At 39.3% G+C, this 20,533-nt stretch overlaps 1 protein-coding gene across 5 annotated transcripts in view; it reads right to left on the bottom strand.

Annotated features, from left to right (window-relative positions):
• The window catches only part of col6a3 (collagen, type VI, alpha 3), a 98,974-nt gene extending 91,782 nt beyond the window's left edge, over positions 1 to 7,192 (bottom strand). For 3 of the 5 annotated variants that reach the window (XM_069532506.1, XM_069532504.1, XM_069532503.1), the window contains exons 1-2: positions 6,862 to 7,146; positions 405 to 513 (exon numbers count right to left, since the gene is read on the bottom strand). In XM_069532506.1, the coding sequence (XP_069388607.1) occupies positions 405 to 489 (85 nt within the window). In that variant the 5' untranslated portion in view covers positions 490 to 513; positions 6,862 to 7,146. Of the gene's footprint in view, positions 1 to 404; positions 514 to 6,861 lie in introns of all 5 variants that reach the window. The other 2 variants (XM_069532502.1, XM_069532505.1) reach the window with 2 other exon arrangements.
• Between the last annotated feature and the right edge of the window lie 13,341 nt (positions 7,193 to 20,533).

Raw genomic sequence — 20,533 nt, forward strand, 5'->3', positions numbered from 1 at the left:
AACATGAATATAACTGTCATGGTTTTAAATGAAATTCTAACTTTGACAGAATCATTTTGCTTTGTTTATCAAAAGCATCTGACTGGACTTGGTACTCCGCTTTTGGGATCTCGGTTTTTTTCTCACTGAGATACACCAATTGAAATCACATTTTAACATTATAGTAATCATTATATTAAGTTCACCACCAATGCTTATTAGAGTGAAGAAAAAAATCATTCTTTACTTTATACTTGTTTTTGTTTAGTTAGAATAGGCATACATTGAATATTTAAACAGGTGTAGATGTAGATTCATTATTTTACAGACAAAATCATATCTTGCTAAGCATTGCTGAAAAGAGAGATCTTCTGCAAAATGATCGCACTGCTGTCTGCAACTGAGATTAACTTGGTTCAGCTTACCTTCCTGAGCATCAAGTTTAGGGAGAAATCCTGCAAACAGGACACCCAGAAGCGCACAGAACGGTAACAACCGATGCCTCCTCATCTTCAGAAGAAAGAAAGGGGACACCTGTGAAATTAAAAACAAAAAAATACATGAATATGAACCGGATACAAACCCTACATGAACATATTTACGTACAAACATGGTTTTCAAGGTTTTCACTTTTTTTTACGTTTCTCTTGTAGGGATATCCTTTAAAAATAAAAAATGCATTCGCAAATTTTACTGCACAACACTGCACAAGCTTTCATATTTAACACACCACAAGAGAAAAAAAGAGAGGAAAAATATTGCACGAATATGAGCAATGTAAGTGCTGCAGTGTGAACACAACTCAATTAATAAACCATTTCAGAGGAAAGCTGTCAAAACCAAACAAACTAAGAATTGACTATTGCAACCTTCTAATTCTTTTAAGCATTTTTTAAAACCTTTTTTTAACCTTTTCACGCACACAGTCTGGATGACTACCTGAGTACCATCAGTGCAGGCCAGGGAGCCACCATGATGGTAATGATCAAAACCACCTGTTAAAACTACCAGCCAGTGTGTTTTAGTAATTAACTGTGCTTGGCAGGGACTGAACTTTCCACCTCACAAAATAAGTGTTGCATTGTTGGACTGGAAAGTCTTCATGACAGCAGGGGTGGGTGTTTTCTATTCATTTCAGAGTCTTCGTTAATGTCACGGGAACTGAAGTAAAGTTGGCTGACTGCTGATCTGATATATTTAGCCCAATAAGAAAGTTTGTACATGTTGAGGAAAGTATGCAGCCTTTTGCATTTAGTTATGTAGCCTACAGCACAGGAAATCTTCCAACTCAAATCTGATCAAGTATTATAACTTCAACTGTATTTGCCAGCACTGATTTTTTTTCAAACAGAGTTGTTCATTTATGATTTGCTATTAATAACTGATGCCAAATCTTTCTCAAAGTGTACAAACACAAACAGACACACACACACACACACACAATCATGATTGTTCCTTAGCCCAGAGAGTTTTGAAAAGCAATAGGATTGTCGTCACCATTTTCACATTTTCACAATGTGGATCTAGCAGTACATAAAAGCTGCCTGAGCAGGAAAATAGAGAAATGAACACACTGACGCAAACTTAAGACTGTAAAACTATAATGTGAGAAAAACATATGCCATCCAAATTAACCCAAACTTCCAACTGTGAACTGGCAGACTTGTCATTCTGTAACAAAGCCTATAAATGGTGAAATCTTCATCACTGACTTAAATGATGGAAAGTAAAAGTTATAATTCTTGGAGTCTGTTCCTCTGGGCTTAGGCGGCAAGGATGCAAAGTGGTGTTTGCATCATTATTCCCAAATAAGTGTCTATTTTATTTGAACTGAATTAACTTGTCCCACAATGTATAGCCAACTAGTCAGTCATGGACCCAGAGTTGTAACTATGTCCTCTGGTGGAAATTGCAGGTATAACACAGTTTCATAGATTCTTATTAACAAAGCACATACAAATCATGTGCTCTTTTAATGGAACATGAAGTCACGTGGAGTTTTTGTAAAGTGGAGTAGATGTTAATGTCTACAGCACCAGTGACATCATGTTGTGTTTTTAACTTAATGTTTGTGTTTTCAACCACCATATTTAAAGTTGAGGATTGGCTCATTTTTGTGCTGTTTTGCCCAAAATAACACACTCCCATACAACCACTTTCCTATTTTCGGCCACTGAGCAGTTGGAGGTTAAGAATCTTGCTCAAGGGCACAAACCCACACAGAGCCTCAAACTAGCAACCTTCCAGGCATAAGTCTGATTCTCAGGGTTTATGTCATCCTTAGTTTATGTTATGCTATTTGCAGTGCCCCACTATTAAGAGGTTTTGCAACTATGCATCAAGTTCATCATTGCAGCCACTTAACATGAACAGAAAAGGGGAGGATTTGGTGTCACTTAATTATGAATTTGCCAAATTCTATAACCCAGGCTGCCGTTGTCTTAGGCTTGAGAGCTAAAGCCATCCACAGAAATAATGAGCAGTAAACACATGGCTGAAATTTGTAATGAAACACTACAGCCACAGTTTGTACTTTGCTGTGTTCCAGTGTTAATGCAAACCACACAATGCATAGTAGAAATAAACTGGCGGAACCAGTGGGAAAAGGTAGAGTAACAGTGCATTTGTATATGAGTTGTGTGATCATCAAAATACTCTGAATGAACACAAAAAACATAATTTTAGGTATGTTGGATTTACAGTTAAAGGCTTTAAACGAACTGAAAATGAAAGAGGGCAGCAAGAGTTATGTCATGGCTGAATATCAGTGCCATGTATTCTACAACAAATACATTATCCCACTGTGAACATGAACTGATCATTCTGTAGTGGTCATAAAGGTCATTACTACTAACTTATAAAACACATGTGTAAATATTTTGTGGGGGGGCCATTTTAACAACGTAAGGAAAGTTGAACAATATATTCTTTGACCGAGTCCACATTGGCAGTAAGAAATACTTTATATTTCCCTGCATTTCCCAGTGCTGTCACTAGCCAGCCCCAAATGCCAAAGTTCCTTTATTTTAAGGAAATGTAAACTCTCCTGGACAGTGTTATAGATGTTTGTGTTCTCCACTCATGCTCATGTGATTCCAGGTCACTCAGAAGCCACTCTTCTGCAAAGTTTGCCAGGCCTGGCCATGCAGTGTGTCAACACTATGGTTTCCCTTTGCAGCCACAGAGGAAAACATAGTAGCACAGTGGAGTCCTGTTTTCTCTAATTCAAGCATCCAAAACAACGACAGCAATAATGCATTTTCTTTGCTATTCCGTAGGGACTGAAGCTTTATAACAAACTGAATATCAAACTCACATTTAACATATTATCACCAAAAGAAACCTGTCAGCAAAAAGTTATCAAACTTGACATTCATGTTGAGCTTTTGGTCTTACCTAACGGCTGAGGGAGATTTAAATTAATATCTATATAGCTGCTGTTTGCCACAGGACAGGCAGTGCGCAGAGGTTTTTCAATGGAAACAGCTTCATTTGGTGGAAGCAGGAGGACTGAACCACTCAGCTTAAACCATCAGCAACATACTTCTGGCATTCATACATTATTCAGTAACTTCATTTGATAAAAATCCTGAGCAAATTGTACTTATCTGTGTTTGTATGTGCCTTATTTTCCAGGCACAGCACTCACCCTGGACAAGATCCAAAGGGTTAGGGGGAAATCGGCATGTATTGCTATTACTGAGTCTTTTTTGTCACTGCTGCATAGGGATTGCTATTTTCCAACTTTTCCAAACCTATATAGGGGTTTTATCTATTTATATAGAGCTAATCCAGTCTTCTGGACCACTCAAAGCGCTTCACACACAAAACCATACAGTGTTTCATCATGCAGCACTTTTCATCATTCAAACACTTTCTGCACAGCCATAAGCTCCGTATGTGTTGTGATAGGCTTTACTTTAACTTCACTTTAGCATATAGTCAGCATGAAGTCAACATACAATATTCAGTTTATGATATCCACTGGGCAGAACATATCCATACACTTTACCTGTAACAGCATATATATGTCTCTCAGTTTTTTTGTTAACATCAACACAGTCAGTTTGCATGCACACAACACGGCTGACACTGCTTGTGCCCATGAGCACACTGGAGCATGTTGGTAGCTGGACCTCACACAGTCTTTTATGGCAAAGATAGACCACACACTAACACGTACATACACAAACAGCAGCACACGGTTCCATCAGCTTCAGTAGCAGAAAGTTATATAATGCTAACTGCACGTTCACCCACTGCAGGACACAGTTCAATCAACCAATCAATCAATCAATCAATCAATCAATCAAATATTGTTTGTACAGCCCATATTCACAAGTCACAATTATGCTTATATGGGCTCTGTCCTTAACCCTCAATAAGAGTAAAACTACTGTTCAGACACTTCACAGGCACATGAGGTATTTTCAGAACACTGAAAATACTTTCAGAACACTGCAGCCAGTTAAATTTTTACACCAAAAAATAAATACCAAAATGCTGACTACAAAATACTTAAAGCAAATACTTAAAGCAGATATAATCTATATTTTTTTAATATATTTGGATCACATGACTACTTAGTCTATCAATTAAAGCAGCTGCCTCTAGTGACACTGAGAATAAATCAGCAAAACTCTGCAGCCTCCTGGAGCAATTATACACTCAAGGACATTTTTTGACACGAACTTCTAAGGATGTGTTTTTGTCCATGCACAAGACATCTCTCTCTACAAACTGTTGAGAAAAATGAGTGAGACGAGTGAGGTGCAAAAGGATGCGGCTGCAAAGCTGCTTCAGAATGTAAGACAGCTCCACACTGCCACTCACTGGCTTCACATAGTCAGGGGCCTCATGTTCAAACAGTATGTATGACTTTGATAGCACAGATCCTGGTGCGCTACAGCAATCCTCTGCATGCATGAATCTATTATAGAGCTGCATGGACCAGCAATTCCAGCTGGAAGGATGTGACGGGCTATGTGTGACACACAAGAGGAAGGTCGATAATGGGGTTAAGATTCGGGGGGGGGGGGGGTAGGCTGGGCAGGTAGATCCACACAGCTGATTTGTATTAGCCTATCTGACACCTAGCAGATGTGGGCTCAAGCACAATGGTCGATGTAATGCTGGCTGAGTTCAAATGTTCAGCTCGACCCTCATGCAGTATTAGTTAGCATGGGAGAAAAGCAGTACATGACAAAACTGCTTGTAGCAAGGAACTCAATATTCATTGTTAACAGCTGAGTGAGATCAGTCAGTAAGGTGAGGTCATTTCAAAGACTAGACTAGGGTCTGGTGCACTATATTTTCTCAATCAAGACCTTGGAAGTGCCAAAGATGACTTCTGAAACTCTCCCACAAGTATATGGTGCTCTGACCAACCTGTAGATAGTTTTTCATTTTTCTTGCAATTGATGATCGTAATTTAAAAAAATTGCACCAGTACTTCTCTGAAACTAGACCTCATTTTAAAAAAATGTTCCAACGTAGCAGACATCTGTGCTGCATCATGGAGAAAAAAGAAAAAAGCTGGAGAGCGTGGACGGGTCATAAAACATACAAATTCTGATTAATGCTGCATCCCCTAAAACCCAAAGCCATCGTGGTGCATCTTTGCCAGTAAAGTTCAGATGTTGGCTTCCAAGAGTAGCTGCATTGTCATAATGCTGGTAGTAAATTATGTATAAATACCTCAAAGAAAACCAAATCTGGAGCGCACACCAAGATTCCCTTTTGCTTTTGCTTTTTGGGGCCAAGTCCTTCCTTCCTGTATCATAGCAACCAATTTCATGCAAACATAAAACTGTGGAAGAAGTAGCTCAAGAGAATTATTAATGGCCAATTTCCACTGTAATTTCATTATGTTGTGACTCAAAAGAATAAAATAACTTAATTTGTGCACCAAATCCCAGATGCACGCAGTGAAAGACTAAGCTGAATTCCTGTCGCTGCTTGGGCAGTCTTGTAGAAGAGGTGGAAGATTAATGACTTACACCTGGTCCATTAAACCCTGCAACCCACCACTACCACACACACACACACCCACACTCCATCTTTTTTGTCCAATGGATTAAACCCCTTCTGGTTCTCCTGGTTCATCTGGACAGGGGTATGGAAAAGACTCTCTTCGCACTTTTCCACTGCTGCACTCGTTTCAGAGGGTGTGGTTTTGGGCTACTGCTGCAGTGGAAACATCTACTCATCCAATTACTCCTCTTTGGAGCTCTCAGTTGCGGGTGTGGAGCTTTGCAAATTAATTGAATGATCAATTGAATTACTAAAAGCCTGTGCACAAGAATGAGCTACTGAACAATGACCTGTGACATCTCGCATCCCTTGATATGACATGCAGTATTTAGCAGTGTTGGATGGTGACATAAATAATCTGTTGCTGCTCTCATCAAACAAAAGGCACACAGCTTCACACTGATTCGGGGTCACAGCTAAAGACCTCAGATGCAACATCTCAAGGATTTTGTTTTCACTCACCACAAATCTATGAACCAAGAATGTCAAACAGAAGAGTAGCAAGGGAAAACGTTTTGAAAGAGAAAAAGAGAGCGCACACTCTCCACTCACATGCAACATGCAGGCTACATGACATTGCTGAGGACTCCTCCTTCACCCTAACTGCAGCTCACCTCTTGCCCTAGCAGCACTCTTACCACTAAAGTATAGGCTTCAGTCTTGTGCTAAACGCATGCTGTCTGATATTTATGAGCTAGAATCCAAAACCTCTGTGCAATGCTGTAGTTATGACACCCATCATAAGCTCACATGTTATGACTAGAAACTAGTCATAAAGTAGGACAATTTAAGTGTGCAAAAAGTATAATCTTTCTGCAACTTTCTCCAACGTAGCAAAGTAAAACTTACCCTGAGCTGAAGTAGTTGTGCTCCAATGTATTAGTTTTTTGAGGGAAAAAAACTGTTATGTAAAATGCCTACAAGCTGGACTTTTGGTCATTATCCTCCTGGTAAATTCCCCTTGCTGGCTTTTCCAGCACCTCCCGAGGGAAGGTAGCTGAGCAAAGCAGTGATAAGGTCCCCGATAAGAGATGTACAGACGAAGGGGTCCTGAGTGAAGAGGGAAATGGTTGAGACAGAAAGAGAGAGACACCCTTTCAGTCTCAAACCAGAGGAGCTGTGGTGCTGAGTTCAAGTCTGGGATGGGAGAAACTTCCAAACTCCTGGAGTTCTGCCACTTCTCTGTTCCTCCTCCCACTTTTTCTAAAGAAAGGAAAAAAGAAAAAGAGCAGGGAGAGAAGAGGAGAGGGTGAGCTGGGGACTGAAAAGTAAATGAAAAGCAGACACATAGCCCTGTTTGGTCTGGATGTGAGCAGTGGGGAGGATGATGTCACAAACCTGGAGCAGGAATAATTCCTTACCTTTTCCTACGTCAAGCTATGTCTTCCTCTACCTCTGTTGAGCCCTTTTTTGAGCCTTCCATTTATTGTGTTTGGATATTCTCTTAGTTTTAAAAAATCTAAAGAAATTCCTATGGTAAGCCAAATAATTATTCTGTACCTGTAACAGTTGAGCAAAACCACATTATAATCTGAGTAACCTACCTGTATTGGTAAACTGATGTAGGCAAGTTAATCCTGAAGTTTGTATATACTATATACTATGTCAGTTTACATCCACTGTCTGGCCAGCTGAGAAATATGATGGGTTGTCTATGGGCCATCTTGGAAAGAAGTGTCACCAAATAAAACAAATGAACTCTTAAATCCCCCACAAAGGAATGTGTGAGACAGTGTTCTGGCAGAGGTTGAAAATGTGAATGCTGTTAAGGAAAGACAGCGCTACACCGCCATGAACTTAGTTGTTTATTGCAGCTACAAAATGAAAGGCGTCTCAGCAAATGCGGCCCAGAACACTCATGAGTAGATTTTTATTACCATCTCCTCACAGAGGCACATTTTGCAGGATAAAGTGACCAGATTAGTTTAGATTACTGTGGATGTAGCAAATGGAAAAAACACACACACACTTACATCTTGGAGGTTTCATGAGAGACTTTAGCTTTGTCCCAGCTTCTGCACAGTGTTCTTGTTTTCACACCAGGGAAAAGCCAAAATAAAAAAAACTAAATCCAACGTATATATAAAAATGTTATTCTTAAATGAGAGAGAGTTTACTAAAGAGGTTTTTTTAAAGACATAAGTGTTAAAGCTGTAATGGGTGTTGTTTTATGTTAGCACTTCATTAAATGTCATGTGTAATGTCCTCTGTCACCTAACTCTGCAGCATCCCACAGCTCTGCAGAGCATTTTGGCTTCTTTATTGTTTGGCTTTTCAAGCCCGAAAATAGCAGCAGCAGGAAGCATTTTCAGTGGAGAGACATCTGATAAAACTACTCTTTACACCCTACCCAGCTCCAAACAGGGGCTGCTGGGTTTTTTTTGCGAGGAGCCTTTTTCTCCCTTTTGATGGGCTTGCAATCTGTCCAGGTTGTGCCCCGCCTCTTGCCTATTGTCAGTTGTGATTGGGTCCTGCCCCCCACTACCCACAAGGGAGAAGATGATGGATGGATGGTAAACAAAACAGACATAAACTTCATGCAGCTTTGAATATCTCAGATTGGTGTTATGATTTATTTTATTTACTGGCAGGTGACCACTGAGTTTGTATATATATTGTTTAATCTACATATAATATAGTTTGAATCATTATTAAATAGTGTTTAATACTATATACAATGAACTACACAATTTCTCTAAGTATCAAGAGCAAGTAACACTCTTCTCTTCTTCCTAAGTTCTAGTGAAAGAGAGGGAGGATTTCTGTAGTGTTTGTCTGACAGTGAGCTAAAACAGACTTTCTTCCCAGAGGTCAGTGTGCTGTGAAACTCACTTCACTCCCTCACAGCTGTGTGAATAAAGGTTGAAAGCTTCACTCTCACATCAGGTGAGGTCATCTCTGTTACAACTCTGTACTGTGAACCTGCAGATCTAATATTTTGTAATTCATAAAATGTATGTAATATTGTAGTCGCACATTGGCAATGTGAGTGTTGTGCCAATAGAGCACATTGAAACATGAGAGAGAGGTAGAAGAAGAGAGAGAAAGAGAGAGAGAGAGACCATATGGAAGTATTTATAACACTGGTCCAATGCATGTTCTGTTTTCATTACACCAGCAACATTTCCTGCGAGCCACTGCAGTGTTATGATGGTGCTATGCAACCACTGTTGTAATGTCCATGTTACATGTTCAGATAGAAAAGATCTGATAAGCAGAAATAACGAGTGATTCACCAGCTTCTTTAAGAAAAGTTACAGTATTTGTCTCTTACTCTGAACATGCAATGTCAGTCTTTATCCGGTGGATTCATCCATTTTGTGAAGTTAGATCAAAGCAGGACATGGGCAGATCAACTAAATCCACTTTGTCTTTTATCATTGGGAATATCTTCCCTTGTGAGCACTAACCTGACACAGACCCTCCACAATAGAAACCTTACGAGAGTGTGACTCTGTGTGACCAGGACCAATATATCTGTGATGTTAATGTCACACAGCCTTTTGCAATTGCCTGAGATGACTAGGTCTCTGTGGAGAAGGATTCTTTGATGCAAGGTGACTTCATGTGGGTGGATGAAAGTGCAGTCTGCTTCCTGTGATTCTTTTTGAAAGCTGACCTGACTCTTGTTCCTCTCATTAATAACTGCCAGCTTTCATAACACTAACAGGTAGGCTATGTGACACAGGGTAGATGAGAGCAATTCTTAAAAAGGAATAAATAGCCATTTTCTTCAACATGCAGATGATGTTTTGGGTGTGGTTGAAATGGCGCTTTGTTCCCTCAGTATGTGGAAATTATGAAAAGCATTGAAAATGTATCCCTAACCCTGTAAAACCTTGAACACTGATTGTTTATTCTATTCTCAAATCAAAGCATGACACTCCCCACCACATAACTGAAGTATTCAAACTGGTTTCTTGAAGTTGCTTTTCTCGCCTGTGAAGACGTTACTATTAGGAACAAACTGTTCACTGGCCAGTTTGAGGAAAATGCACATGTTGATTCCACCTACATACTTATTTCCATTGGCGCATAAGCAAATAAATGGGTGGAGATGCATGGGCTGGCCCCCTCGCACCATGTCTGATGAGGAAAGTATTAATAATCACAGTAACTGTAGATGCTCAACAGAAGGAGCTGCAAATGAGAGAGAAGGGAGAAACACAGAGGAGTCTTCTTTTCTTTTTTTTTTACCATTTTACAGCTGCCTCCCTTCGGCCATAACTCAACACAAGTATGTGTATGAGCTCATGTGTAGTCTGCTGAATTCATGTTCACCCTGACCATTGACATACATAGGATTTTAGAAACAGCAAGGTCCAAAAACTCAGCTGCATACATGTTCACAACAGTTAACATCAGCTTTGAAGCCATGTCAGTGGGCAGTGGCATAAATGATCTGCCAAGCAGCAATCAAAAACAGGTTAACTGTAGTAATGAATAATAAAACAATAACAATTTTTTAAATATATATAATTTTCATACATGCTGCTTTCCTGCTTCCAAGTCACAATTCATGGTCTGTATCTTCGTCAAATTCGTTCCAACTTGATTAAAAGAAAACTGACAGCCCCAATTCATTGTGGGCGGCTGTGGCTGAGAGCGGTCGTCCTCCAACCACAAGGTCAGCAGTTCAATCCCAGTCTTCCCCCATCTGCATGCCGAAGTGTCCTTGAGCAAGACCCCGTATTGCCCCTCATAGAAAAAAAGTGCTGCTAATAGAGGCACTTTATGAATGTGTGTGTGAATGGGTGAGTGGCAGACTGTAGTGTGAAGAGCTTTGATTGTAATTAAGACTTAAAAAACGCTAAATAAATACAAACCATACTCAAGGCTATCTGCCAGACTAAGGCTCAAGCCACTCTAGATGATCAAAGTGTGCTCTGTGAATCTGATGGCTCTAATAATTCTGTGGCATAACTGCTCAAGCTTTGTCTAGTCATTTCGGCTTTTGCCTCAAAAAGCTATTGTTCAAAGCAATGTTCAGGCTTTATTGGCCTTATTTCATACTGTTGTAGTCTAATTGGCTTTCCCTCTCCAAATATGCATGTTTTTTTTTTGTTTTTTTTTAAAATTATAATTCAAATTTTAAGAAACACTAGCAGGTATCCAGAATGCATTACTTACACATATTTACTTAAACATAATCTTTGTGTATGCATGTGTGCTCCCCTGAGTGCCTATGTTAATTCTGACATGATTAAATAACCATATATTCATATCAATGTATTATTATTATTATGAATTATACTTTAATTTTCTAGTATCCAGATTCCACCTTTTCCACCTATCTTTGAAAACCACCTCCATAAACTTAACGTATTGCATGACAATTACTGTCATGGCTGATTTTGTCCAATGAACTTGTGTTTTTTTTGTAAAAACATATTGTCTACAGACAATGCTAATGTCTGTGGTGACTGATTCTAACATTTTAATTCCAACATGTGTGATATGTGTGCATGAATGTGGGGAGTAGAGAAGATGTTGAGCATGTCATGAAGAACATTGTTCACAAGGGCCTGGAAGACAGCTGGAGCATTAGTTAACCGAAAAAGAATGAGTAGGTACTCAAAATGGTCACTGGGGATATTGAAAGCAGTTTTCCATTCACCCCTCCCTTATCCCGACCAAGTGATAGGCATTTATGAGCTCTAACTTGGTGAAAATCTTGGCTTCTTGTAATAGTTCAAATGTCGATGATATGAGCGGGGGGGGGGGGTACCTGTTACTGTTCTCTATTGTGATGCTGTTGAGACCTCTGTAGTCGGTGTGGAGCTACTGGCAAGGGCTGGACTGGAGGTGAGCAGGCAGGGAAACATTTTTGCAATTACTGCTCCATTACCTACTTTCCCTGACGACCAGTTCTGTCAGTTATGTTTGGGTCTCTTTAACCAAGGAAATCCCAATATTAAAGGGTGCAGAGCTGATTCAAACATGAAAACTTATACTCTCTGTGTGATCATCAGGGAAGGATCACTGGACCTGTTGGGAATGATGAGTGATATGGTAAAGCAAGCGACCATCTAGTGCATTCACTTCCAGGGGTTTTAACAGAGAATTGATTTTTAGACCCAGCTCTGTAGCAATTTAAAAATCCATTAAATTAGCATCAGATCTTTAATCTATCAACACCAAAAAATTCTTAGATGGTGAGGAAGAGGTTAGGAGGATATTGTTCAGAGCACGAGAGGGACTTACAAATAAAGATGTATGGCTCTCCAGGGCCCTCTGGATTACTGATGAGTAACTAATGAGTGATTTTCTTTTACTCTGCAAAAGGCGATGAGATGACCGAGCTGGCCACACTAAATACACCTCTTGCAGGTGGCGCTGCGGCTCTTCTGGAGGCAGTTTGGTCCAGCCCCCTGCTGCTGCGGCGAGGCTGAGATCATCGGAGACTGTCTGAGAGGATGATAAATGGGTGTCGTCTACCTCTTGTGGGCTCCCATGGCACTGTCGGTCCAGGATCTCCTCTTCTCTTTAATGACTAAGTCAATGACAGAGTCACTGAGCAAATTGAAACAGGTCAGTTAGCCTGAACAGGGAAGCTTTCAGTAGTTTAGAGTAGTACCAGCCACTATCTGCTAAAGATGTGGGAGACACTTACAGGAGGTGACAGTGGTGTGATGGGCTGACCAGGCTGTAACTGCTGCTTTTGTATTCTGTTCATTAAGCTGTAGATCTGCTCATTAGAGGACGCCAGGATTCCCTGCTGCCGCTCCGCCAGCTCCTTGATCTCCCAGTGGAGAAAAGACGGCTGCTCCTCCTGTTGGTGAATTCTGTTCCCTTGGGCTTGAAGAGCAGCTTGCACAGGATCAGAGTCAGCCGAGTCCACAGCGGCCAGAACATACTGTTACAGGTGGCACTGTGGTACTCAAACGCAAGACTCAGACAAAGGTATGTTCAGAGGCAAGGTTGTTTAATAGAAAAAAAAGTCAGTACACAAATGGCAGTCAAAAACAGGCAACACTATCAAAAAGGGATAACACTAAGACTAGAACTGGCGGCAGAAAAAGGTGCGCTACACAAAAGGCTAACACTAGGAAAATGATCGCTGGAAGTAGTAACAGAGTTGACTACATTCTGGCAACTGCACAAGGGGAACACAGACGAAATACACATGGAGACATGGAAGGAGATGACACACAGGTGAGACAATCAGGAAATTTAGGGCGGGGCAAGTGATCACACAGGAGGGAAACTTGACCGGACATGGGGTCTGAAACGAGAAGAGACAGAGGTTTCCAAAATAAAACAGGAAACACGGAATGAAATGATAATGAATTATGTATGATAATTATCGTATCTGTACAATCATTTGGCCCTCTGTATGGTGTATCATCAATAATGCATGATGTACAATAAGTGAAACTTTTTGTGACACTTTGCATTATCAGTTTTAATCTGGATAATAAAATATGGATCAAGTCAGAGTTTATGCATCTCTTCTCAAGTGAGGGTTTTTTAGAAGCAGCACATTAAACGAAATGAAAAATGTTTGGATTCACTTAATCCAGTAAACTAACAAATTGCTGTAGTTTATACAGTAAAATTCTACAGTAACTTGTTCTGTCATTTTACAAAGTGTATCTGTATATTGCAATGCATCATGGGTCCAAAATAATTACAATAGCTCACAGCATTTTTCCACAATGACACATTATAAAATTACAGGCATGTTGTATTCTCTATAGACGGTGCATGTTACAGTTAAATACTGTTGATACCAATGCTATTGTTTGCAGTTACTAACCTATAATTCCCAAATAACATTTGTGCTAATGCAGATTAATCAATGACATTTGGAATTAAAAAGCTCAGCACAAACCTAAGGTTATAAAATCAGCTGTCTGGTGAGAACAATGTTGTCTTCAGTGTGTCAGTGACTTTTTGGCAAACATAAGCCAACTAAAGCTATCTCAAGTGAAGCTAGCATTAGCTATAACAATGTAAAGCATATCATGACTTTGTCAATTTAAATTTCAGAAAAGTTTTCTTTAACAGCTCTTCTGTGAACTATGTTAAATAAACTGAAGATGTGTGTAAGTACAGTCAGCACGTCTGCACAATATTTATAACATGTGATTTTATTATATCAGATTAACTTTTACGCAGAATTTAACCAAAGAACTGAGCAAATTTTTGGCAAAAAAAGTCTTCGACTGTTTCCTACTGTTGGAGGAAAATATCTCCAACCAGAGGACCGCAGTTTTTTCATGAAGTTTCTTTTCGTGTGATTTCGGGATTTCAGATGTTTCATTGGAATCAATCCAACCAAAGGCACCAAGACGGCAAAGCTGGTCAGCAAAAGAAGTGGAAAGGTTTGTGAAAAGAAGAACAACTCTGTCATTCCTCACGTCTCTTGGGGTCTAATAAAGAGATTAATGGCTTTAAATGTAAGTCAAACGTAAAACATGAGGACTGTTCTCTTCCTCACTATGTGAATGGACATTGTTCTTCTCTTAACATTTTTATTAGAATTCACATCTTTTTCTGATATTGTAACCCCCCCCCCACCCCAAAAAAGGCTCATCTTGTATAACTAGTTAAAAGTTAAATTATACAAAAATTGGGCCTTTAAGCCGCACATGTAGTCAGTTTTAATGATCTTTGACTTTGTTGAAACACTGGTTGATGTGAATTCCACATGAAGACAGGGAAAGATATGACACACAGGTGGCTGGTGTAAAGATTATCCTGAAATATTACACTTAACTATCTCATGCTCTGATTTTAAGAGTTGTTCTGAAAACGTTGTGAAACTGTATTGAGTTTCAATAAAAGTTTTACTGGTTGCAGCTCTGCCTCAGTTTTTATTTAACAGGTGAGGAGAATCTAATGCAACGTTGATGAATTTTGGATTAACGGTATGCCATTAAAAATACTTCACAATATGCACAATTTGCAAAGCTGCTAATGTAATAAAAATTAATTAAATTAATTGTAAAATATTGTACAACATATTGTATCGTGAAGTATTAACAGCCATTTATTGGCAACTGTAGTTGGCAGGTAACTTCTCTAATTTGAATGGAATACAAGGTAATGTTCTGTTTAAAACAATCTATCAATTGCTTTAATTTATATACAAAAAATACCTGTAAAAGGTATCCTGCAATATACTGTAATTCTTTTTACAGTTATACACAGGCAGTTTACAGTATTTTTTACATTATTGGCAACTTTTTTGCCAGGTATTCTTTTGTAAATTCTACAGTCAATTCTTTACACTGTATGTAAATGCTACTTATAAGACGTATCAGGCTTTGGAGCCAAGCAGTACTTGTTAACACAGTAAATTAATTTGTGCTTTTGGTGTTTTCTTGTGATTGGATCTGTACAAAGATGCACTGAATGAATGTGTGTATGAATGGCTGAATTATACAGTAAACTGCGTTAAGACCATTCACACCTGAGTTCTCCTGTGATCCCTCTACAAAGAGCTATGAAGAAACTCTATAAAAAACCCTACTTGGCAAATTGATGCAGTTTGGTCCTTGGGTATATGACGTATGACACAGCTTTTTTATTTCAAGACAGTAACTGGTGTACATTGGGTAGTTCTCTACAGTGATATTAGTTCCCTCTGATTCATATTTTTTCATTTATATCTAAAATGTAAATTTAAATTTAAATTACATTTAAATTCCTTGGAACTCACATCAGTGAGGACCTAACCCTGGACACACAACACACAGCAGACCATCAAGAAGGCTCAACAGAGACTCTTCTTCCTGAGGAAGCTGAGGAAATTTGGACTGTCCACCAAACTCCAGCGTGTCATTAAAACGCCACGGTTCATCTGTGGAGCTGCCCTCCCCCCACTAAAGGACACTTAAAACTCCTAGGTTACAAAAAGGGCACAAAACCACACTCATCCACAACGCAGACTATTCACACTCCTACCATTTGGCAGACGCTACAGGAGTGTGAAAGCAAGGACTACAAGACTGACAAACAGTTTTTATTCCCAGGCCATCAGGCTTTTGAACCACGGACCATAACCACCATCTACCTCTATATTTGCAATTTTGCACAAGACATTGCACATCACATCTCCTATGCACATTGTTTGAATTGCCGTCATATTTCACATTGATCGGTCATCTGTTATCTTATTCTTTATTTTAATGATGTTTATTTTTCATTCTACTTATATTGCATTGCATATGCACTTTATATTTTATATTTCATATTTTATATATATTTCTTCTTTTTTTCTTTTATATTTTATATTCTTATATATTATTTTTCTTTTATAAGCATAGTTCTTTGGTCGGGCAGTTGCAAAATAAGAATTTCATTACCCAATAATAAACCGCTGTGTCTGTTATTGTGTATATGACAAATAAACATCTTGAATCTTGAATAAATGCAATGATTTTTCTTTGATGAGCAGATCGCCTGTGAGACTTACACAGGAAGCAGACATCTCAGGAGACTTGCTAGTTTGTTGGAAACCCCCTGCAATCTGTCTAATGAGGTTTAATCATCGGGTTATCTGAGTCATATGAGTGCAATAACAAAACAAAAGCACAACACACCAAAGAAACCAAAAAAACTTTGCACACCCGAAACACCTTTTAAATACCAGGAATACTCAGGAAAATCAATGAAACGGCAAAATATGAATAAATACCCTTAGTAAATATATTCATAAATAAAATGTAGACATGCTCATAAAAATAAATATTTAATATGTATAATTTCACAAAGGAAAGATCTATATGAAATCTTTTACATTTCTGTTACACTTATATACGTCGAACTTTGTAAAATATGTTTATTTTTCTCTTTTATACTAATATATAACCTTTATTGAAGATTATGTTTTGTATTTTATTTATTTATTTGTAATATTTGGGTGTGGTGTTCATATAAGCCATTACTGGTTTCTATTGGTTATTTTGTATTTATAAACTAAATGTAAAAAGAAAACTACAAAACACACTCATTGTGTTTTTATTTAGTTTTCTTGTTATTTTATTTTGAAATAAACACTGTAGAAACAGCAAAGAAAACAGTGTGCTGCAATGTTCTCGTCTAAAAATGACCCAAGCTGTGTTGTTACTTAGGCTGCTATCTCCATTAGGCAGTAAATGTAGACCTATCTATGTAAGATCTATCTTAAAACCCAAACAGATGTTGCTGCGCGTGTTTGTGTGTGTGTTTACATGCATTCTCAGGTGTTAAAGTGAACTGCTTACAGACGCAATTGAGTGGGGATTTGGGGCATTCCCTGAGTGAGGAAACAGAAACTCAAAGTCCTGCCACAGGTTTTCATGTTGTCTCCACAACTCTACCGTGTGTGAGTGTGCATGTATATGTACACCTGTACGTTTACCTTTGTGAGGACCATAGACCTTACAGAGTGAGGACATTTTGGGGAAGTGAGAACACTTTTTCAGTCGACAGTTTGAGGGTTAGATTTAGAATTAGGTTTAAGTTAGGGTTAGATATTTAATTGTTATGCATTTAATTGTGGTTAAGTTTAAGGGTAAGGGGCTAGAGAATGTATTACTCCAATGAGTGTCCTCACTAAGATAGGAGTACAAGAATGTGTGGGTGTGTGAGAGCACACTGATGACTGTGCTCTGATGTGAATAAATGTATGACTAGCCTCCTGTATACCAGTTTGTGTTGCCGACTGTTAAAATTACATTTTTGTCAAGTGAGGTCACTTTGAACAGATAGTCAATACTGAAGTTCGGAATACTTGCTATCTAAAATCTACACAACTTTGTGTGTGCGTGTGTGTGTGTGTGTGTGTGTGTGTGTGTGTACGAGCGCACACGTTGCTAAGGGACAAGCCATTCATAAACAAGGCAAAAAAATATTTATACAGGCTTTTTCCTCTACAGGGATGAACCCAGCCCCGTCAGTCTACCAAAACACATTCTGCTGTTTTTCTGCTGTAGATGTACTTATTAAGTTGTGCAACTAATTATCCTCCACAAGCACAATGGCATCGCCATTACGTGTAGCTTTTTATTTTTATTCCTTTACCAGCTTAAAACATATGCTATTAATCTAATGCTTATAATTACATAAAACCCTCCAAAAACTTTTCATATTATATTTTTTATATAAATTCTCTATACTATAAAGATAGAATTATATATATTATAAGTCTGGACAGACATGCATGTAAACTGCAGACTGGTTGGCAGAGGCACACAACAGTGAAGTTTCTTGGAGGTCATCCCCTTCTGTTTGTGGCCATCGTCCTCTCCTTGGTGACAGCGTGATATATGAGTCAAAGAAGACGGCAGCGTCACAGGAAGAGACTGTTTGTATTGGTGTCCAGAAAAGGGAAATCGTTTCTATTAAATACACTTTGATGATGATTTGATCATTTCAACTGTGCAACTGTTTTTTCCTCACTTGTTCTTAGATCTGCCATCTGCCTTTCAGAAGAACTCATCTCCAGAGTCAGTCTCCTCATAAATACCTGTATATTTTCAACATTTTTGTACTTTTGTACTTGTCATTACAATCTCTACTATGTACAGTGTAGTATAAATGTGAAGGAAGTTACAAATTGCAGCTTTAATTGCTTTTTGTTATAATCCACAAGTAGTTTTAGTTTTTTTTTCTTGTGTTCCTCTTCCTCCGAGCTTGCTCGCGTCCTCGCAGCCCAGACAGTGTCCTAAAGCTGAAGCTGTGTCCACCACTTCCCTTCTTCCCCACCTCGTCTTCACAGTCTGACTGTTCGATAAAGGCAGCCGTGGAGAATATCATGACCAGTGGAAACAGCTCCTCTCCAACTTCTCTCCACTACCTCATTACAAACTCTTTGACAGTCACTTGGGGTCTCAGGCTCCCTCACCAACTGCTTTGGAGTCCATTTCCGGAGGGCCAGATGGATGCTTCATTATCCAACCACTGCCAGGGTTCCAGTCATTCAAATAATAAAAACTTGAAGAAGGATGTCCTGCAAATAAATGGTGGGGCAAGTGGCTCAGTGAGCAACTGGACATTCATGGACTCTCCAAAGTCAAGAATACTCAGCTCAGAGAAGGAGGAGAGGAAGGATTCTCCTTTCACTGTGGACGTCCCAGAGCACAACAGACCTCCCTCTTCACCTGGCAGAGTACAGACCATGGCCAGAAACTTCTCCCGTCAGGGCCGCTCTTACTCGGACAATGAAGAAAGCTCTGAGGCTCTACTGGAAAGACAGTCTTTATTCAGACAGCAGTGAGAAAAAAAAAACAGCGATTCTCTCAGGAGACATTGCATGCTGGGCCACAACTAAGATCTGTTCTCAGGTTTGGGCAAAAGAACAAAGCTCCTGGATAGAGTTCGACCTCACCATTCAGGCTACCAGCCAATGGAAAGTCAGCTGACTATTAACAGCACCCTGGTCTCACAGCTAGACAGTGGGCTGGAGAGGGGTACCATTAATAAGTGTGTCCAAAGAACGATAACTTACTGAAAATGTATTGCATGTTTAGAAAACAAACTAAAACAAACTGAAATTATAGATATAATTCCTTCGTTTTTTGTCTCTGTCAATTTAATTATAAACCTCAATTGGTTGGATTCATATGATCGATTTATTTATTTCACACTGGCAGTTTTATACCAGCTGGCAGCAGCAGCACCAGCACCTTACTGCACCTTAGAGCCCTGCGTGGGACTGTTTTCTTCATCTCGCTCTTGCCCGTTCCCGCCCATTCCCGCAATGTGTATGTCCAGTCCCGCCCGCACCCGCAAAACTCTAAGAATTTATGCCCGCACAATAATAGAGATGCATTGATTTTGCGTCTTCTCCCGTCCCGCAGTAGAAAACACGTCATTTTATAGGCTATGAATAAAGAGATTCATGGGGTAGTTTGTTTCGTTTCCCTGGCCTGCATGTCTTTTGACGCACTCGTCAGGAATAGAGCTCCTTGAAAAGCAGCAGGAGATCAATGTGTCATTGACAAATCAGCCTGATCACATGACAGACAGTCTGTTGACTAAAACGAAGAGGTATGTCGACAGCGTTAAAGAGGGTGTGTGCAATGACCCACCATTGCAATTCTGGAGATCAAGGGAGGCTATCTATCCAAAACTTGCCCCGTGGCAATGGATCTCGTTAGTGCCCCTGCCTCACAAGCCTTTGTGGAGCACATCTTTTCTGTGTGGACTGTTATCACCTGGCTTGAGAAACAGAGCAACCACATCTCGAGAGCAGCGTGTTTTCCACAAGATCAACAAGAAATTGTTGCTTGACTGAAGTACACTCATCTCTTTCACACGCACACACACAGACACACACACACTACACTGACACCTGTTTCTCTGAATTCATTATGGAATAAGCTGCAGTTATTTCCTCGTGCTGTGCTGTTGTTTCAGCCACTTCCATCATTCAGATCTTTCACACCTTGTTGTTTGGATGTTCAGTGAACATCTTTGTTGGTTATTTTTGAAAACAAAATGTGTGGTTACAAATTGTGTCTCACACTGACACACACACTTTCCTTTTGTAATATATGCACTTGTCACTCACCCTCATTTTTTGAACTTA

This window comes from Paralichthys olivaceus, chromosome 10 (assembly GCF_024713975.1).
Source record: "Paralichthys olivaceus isolate ysfri-2021 chromosome 10, ASM2471397v2, whole genome shotgun sequence".
NCBI lineage: Eukaryota > Metazoa > Chordata > Actinopteri > Pleuronectiformes > Paralichthyidae > Paralichthys > Paralichthys olivaceus.